This window comes from Citrus clementina, unplaced genomic scaffold (assembly GCF_000493195.1).
Source record: "Citrus clementina cultivar Clemenules unplaced genomic scaffold, Citrus_clementina_v1.0 scaffold_9, whole genome shotgun sequence".
Classification (NCBI taxonomy): Eukaryota; Viridiplantae; Streptophyta; class Magnoliopsida; order Sapindales; family Rutaceae; genus Citrus; species Citrus x clementina.
Window position 1 is genome coordinate 24,423,815 of NW_006261964.1, and position 5,876 is coordinate 24,429,690.

The following is a 5,876-nucleotide window of genomic DNA, read 5'->3' on the forward strand; positions in this document are numbered from 1 at the left end:
GATAAAGAAAGGAGAAAAAAGAGCAAGCCGCTGCAATTGCAACAGTGGAGGATTTGTAACAAAACTATTACAGAGATAAGATTTAATTGATAAAAGAAAGATTTAATAGAAAGTAGTTAGAGAAACAACTAATAAAAATTAATCATATTTATTATGGGTATATTAGGAATATTTGTGGCCTCACCTCTCATCTTATAATAAATTTTTATGTTCCTACAGTAACCCTAATATAGTTTAATATTAAGGACAACGTAATGAAATAATTGTTATTCTTATATCCATTAAAGATATATTGTTATCTTATAGATGCGAGAATGCTCCAATGCTCAAGTAAAATTTTTAGTGAAACACATAAGAATTCTACGTGTAGAGAGAACTTCGTCAAGGTATTTAAGATGTAATTAATGCTCTTTGCTAGTGTACCACATTTAATATTTGAATCATGACACGTGGCATTGCAAATAGTGGCTTTATTTCAGGTCTTCGTAGGTGCTCCGGACATATGTTCGCTCCGGAGCTAGTATTAGGTCATCATGTGCTTCTTTTAGTGATCCACGTGATTCCTTTTGAATAACCATGTCAAATGCTCGTTTATCAAGGACACGTGTCTTGTCATCAGAACATATTAAAAACATAACATGCTAACCCATGTGCATTTATGAAAAATCAAATGAGAATAATAAATTAAAAAAGAAAAGGATAAAAGTACAACAGCTAATTAGTAATATTTGAGTTTCGGATGATGAATATTTAATTTTATGGGTGTAAAGATAGGAAAGAAAAGTAGGTTTAATGAGGACTATTTTAGTATTAAAAGAGTATTCAAAATAAATTTTATTTTAAAAATTTTATTCAATAAGGTATGGAGATCATTCCAAATATATTTTAGGTACAAACTCGTCCGTTTGACGTAATACTGTGTCTTATAATAAGACTAGCAATAGTCAAATTAGCTTATTATGATAAGATCTGTTAAATTTAATATTTTAAAAAAATTATCGTCTCATCATAAAACACACTGCTCTACTATTCGGTAGAGCATGAGTGGTTGGCACAGACCATGGATTGCACAAATATTTCTAAAATTTGAATCCTCAAACCCTCCTGACAATGCCACCAGTAGGGATGGGCCAGATTTTTCTAAGCTCGGCCCTAAGTCCATGTTATCCATGCATTTTTAATTATTATTTTAAATATTACTGAATTTGTAATGAGTTAATAATCAATAAGTTATTATAATCAACAATAAATTAAAAATGACTATTTAAAATAAAATAATAAATAAAAAATAAAGCAAATAAAAGTTTACATATATATTTAATTTCTTAGTATTAAATTCTCTAATTTAAACATTCTCTTAGTTAATTAAGATATAAGAGAGAGTTTAGTGTCACAATTTTAAATTTTTTCAATTACTATTGATTGAATTAGGGATTTAAGCTTTCTTTTTTTAATTATTTTTTTATATTTTGTATTAAAAAAATAGAGGACTTAACATGTCCCGGACTTTTTTTCTTAAAGAAACCCTCATGTAAAGGACTGGGGCTAAGCCCGCTGGGCCTGGGCCGGACCCTTTGAGGCCCAAGGCTAGCCACCAGTCTCTTTTGTCAATCATTGTTAATGAACTAGCCTAGTTGAATACTTTTAAATTGATGGGTCGTAATTGCCAATTTCCAAATACAACAAATTTTTATAGGTGTATTGGTAGACTGAACGACAGCTAACAACACGTGACATAATTAACTTACTTCCAAAGGAATTTTTTTTATTTAAAGATACAGTGGATGAACATAGAAATCTTGTGTCAAGTTTTAAAATTTGTCAATAATGTGTATACACATATGAAATCTTCCATTTTTCATATGTGTATACACATTATCATGATTGATTGAAACATATACATGATAAAGATTAATGAATTAAAAAAAAACAGTGCTTTAGGAGATAACACTCAAGAATTTTTCCTACTTCATCCAGTGGGAATATCTACCTCCACCTAATTGTATTCAATAGGAGGAGGAATTGTTGTGTCCCCTCTTGGGACTCAAACCATTGTGTCTATTACCACCCGTTTGTGTTTAAAATTTGGTTGAATTTATAGAATACTATAAATGGTAAAAGATGCAACCAAATAATATTTCGTGACTCTGTCTTTTCAGTTTTAGGAACAATGGTGGAATCATTTTTGCCGCTTGAAAAACTTACGGAAAAATTAGGATCCCGTGCTTTCCAAGAACTTTTAGCACTCTACTGTGTCAAAAATGACGCAGAAAAGCTAAAGGAGACCTTAACCACTGTCAAAAGTGTGGTTTTAGATGCTGAGGAAAAGCAAGTCCATAGCCACCAGTTAAGAGATTGGCTGGAAAAGCTTAAGGATGCTTGTGATGATGCAGAAGGTGTCTTGGATGAATTCGAGGTGGAAGATCTGCGAAGGCAAGTCATGAAGCAAAGAAGCATCGGAAGAAAGTTACGTAACTTTTTTGGAAGCTCAAATCCAGTAGCTTTTCGTTTTAGAATGTGTCAACAAATCAAGAAAGTCAGAGAGAGGTTTGATGAGATTGCAAACATGATGCATAAGTTTGATCTCACTGCACGACTTGATGATCGTAGTTGGCGAATTGTGCATGAAGAGAGGGAATCTACTCACTCGTTTGTGAGTCCATCAGATATTATTGGAAGAGATAAAGATAGAGAAAAAGTTATTGAAGCTCTAATGCAAGCAAGTTCTGGCGAAAGTGAAACTGTGTCTGTTATTCCTATTGTGGGAATTGGAGGTCTGGGCAAAACTGCTCTTGCACAGTTGGTGTTCAATGACCAAAGGGTAGAAGAGCATTTTGAGTTGAAAATCTGGATATGTGTTTCTGAAGATTTTGGTGAGAGACAAATTATGACAAAGATTATCAAGTCGATAACTGGTCAAAACCACGGTGACTTGGATATAGAGCAATTGCAACGAATCTTGCGAGTTTGTTTGACTGGTAAGAGATATTTACTTGTTATGGATGATGTATGGAACGAAGATCCCAAAGTATGGGATAAATTGAAAAGCTTATTGTCGGGGGGTGCAAAGGGAAGCAAAATTCTGGTAACCACACGTAGCAATAAGGTTGCTTCAATCATGGGCACGAGGGGAGGCACTACTGGCTACAACTTACAAGGTCTACCATTCGAGGATTGCTTGTCTTTGTTTATGAAATGTGCATTTAAAGAAGAGCGAGATAAACATCCAAACCTTGTAAAAATCGGGGAAGAAATTGTGAAAAAATGTGGAGGAATTCCGCTGGCAGTCAGAACACTAGGAAGTCTATTATATTGCTCAACGGATGAACACGATTGGGAATATGTGAGGGATAATGAGATATGGAAGTTAGAACAAAAGGCAAATGACATTTTACCTGTTCTGAGGTTCAGTTATGATCAACTACCGCCTCGCCTGAAACAATGTGTTGCTTATTGTTGTATCTTTCCAAAGGATTATCAATTTTCAAGTGTTTATTTGGTTCAATTTTGGATGGCTCAAGGACTTCTCCATCCACTTAATGAAAATGATGAACTAGATGACATTGGCATGCGGTCCTTGAAGCAACTATGTTCAAGATCTTTCTTCCACGATTTGGTACGAGGATTTGAGATGTTCACTTTCAAAATGCACGACCTCATCCATGATCTTGCACAGCTAGTGGCCAAAGGTGAATTCCTAATAGTGAACTCTGACTGTCAATCTATTCCCAAAAGAGTCCGCCATTTGTCATTTGTGGGTGCTAATGCATCAAGAAAAGATTTTTCAAGGTTTTTATCTGATTTAGGTCGTGTGAGAACCATTTTCTTTTCAATTAATGATGAGAAGGTAAGCCAATCATTTGTTAGATCATGCATCTCAAAGTCACAGTTCTTGAGAGTGCTAAATTTAAGTGGCTCTGCTATTGAGGCTTTGCCAAGAGAGATAGGTAATTTGAAGCATATGAGATATCTTGACCTATCAAGAAATTATAAAATCAAGAAACTTCCAAATGCCATTTGCAAGCTGCAAAGTTTACAAACACTGAATCTTGAAGAATGTCTGGAGCTAGAAGAGTTGCCTAAAGACATAAGGTACCTTGTTAGTCTCAGAGTGTTTGAGGTAACCACAAAGCAGAAGTCTTTGCAGGACAGTGGAATAGGGTGCTTGGTTTCTCTTCGTTGTTTGATAATATCTCATTGCAGGAATTTGGAATATTTGTTCGACGATATAGATCAACTAAGGGTCCTTCGATCATTATTAATTGCTGGTTGTCCCCGTCTAATCTCATTGCCGCCTGCTATGAAATACCTCAGCTCATTGGAGACTCTAATGTTTGTTCAGTGTGAAAGCCTTAGTCTTAATTTGAGCATGCAATTGGAAGGGGAAGGAAGTCATCAAGCTCGCAATACCACAAGGCCTCACCTTCGGAAGCTTTTGATTGGGGAAGTAACACCGTTATTGGAATTGCCACAATGGCTTCTTCAAGGTTCTACTGGAACTTTACAACACCTATTTATTGCAAATTGTCCCAACTTCATGGCACTACCAGAGTCACTGAGAAATTTCGAAGCACTTGAGGGTCTTGTCATCGGGAATTGTCCAAAATTGTCATCGTTGCCTGAGGATATGCTTCACCTGAAAACATTGAGGATTAGAGGCTGTCCTGCACTGAGTGATAGATGCAAACCGCTAACAGGTGAAGATTGGCACAAGATTACCCATGTCGCTCACATTAAGCTTGATGACGAGATAATTAAATCAAGTGATATTTAGGTATGGATTAATCTCTCCTTTTTTTCCCTCTTTTCATTCAAGTTTTTACTTTTGAATTTCTCATCTACCTATACCGTTTATAGTTTAATGTTTTGTTATGTTTACCAAATAGAAACTTGTTGAATGTTTAGTTAGTTAGTTCAAATTTGTACTAATTTCTTTTCTTCTAATAAATGATTAGTTTGTTAATACAAACTCAATTACTCAAGCATATTATTTGGAAACCAAACCGTTCTTGGGGTTATCTGTTTCTAAATCCAAACGGTTCAGGAATTTTAAGAACGGAAGTTATAAAGGGATTTTCTTAATTAGCCAGTTATATGGAACCTTATTCGCATAAAAGAAGAGCTTCTGAAATTTCAATTTTTGTTAATATTTTAACTCGCGCTGAAGCATCTAACAATTTATCCTCTATTTTCTCTTCTTTTCTTTTCTTTTTCCCCAAATATTGCAGCTTTCTTCGGAGAGGTTCAGCGAAGCTATAGAGACAATGAAATTATTACTGTAATGTTGTTTCGGAACAGAGGTTCAACCGTTTTAATGTTGTGTTTAAAATTGCAAGTATTGTATATTCATTACTTATGATAAGTACATCGAGTGATGTATATATGCGTGCCTGTATGACCATGATTGATAACCTTAAATATATATGTGCATGTGTTGTCATGACTGATAACCTTAAATATAATACCAATAATGTTTGTAGAATTTCTGAAATTCTCATGATGCACAATTTATGTAATTTACAGTATGTTCTTTCTCCTCCTTCGGTAGTCAGTAATATAATTTGCATTGATTGCGTTGCTTAGCTCTACATAATTTGCATATTTTTTTTTCAAAGAATATTGATGTGTTGTGTAATGGAATGGTGGTGCCTGTATTTTGTGCTTTGTGATTGATGACTTACATTTTCCCCAAAAAAAAGGAAACGGATAGGCTTCCTTTTGAATGGTGACCTTTTATGATATGAATCGCATGTTTCTTGAGGTTTTTTTAAATTTTTTATAAGACACTTGAAGAAGGAAATTCATGTTCTCTTTCTCAATATAAAATGACTAATTTGAAGAATACTTATTATAATAGAACGTAGAACTCGTATGTA

The 5,876-nt window shown here is 34.4% G+C and overlaps 1 protein-coding gene across 1 annotated transcript; it reads left to right on the plus strand.

Annotated features, from left to right (window-relative positions):
• Positions 1-2,170: 2,170 nt before the first annotated feature.
• Positions 2,171-4,774, plus strand: LOC18031765 (putative disease resistance protein RGA1). The gene has a single exon (XM_006421312.1). The coding sequence runs from the start codon at positions 2,171-2,173 to the stop codon at positions 4,772-4,774; it is 2,604 nt and encodes an 867-aa protein (XP_006421375.1).
• Positions 4,775-5,876: the final 1,102 nt, after the last annotated feature.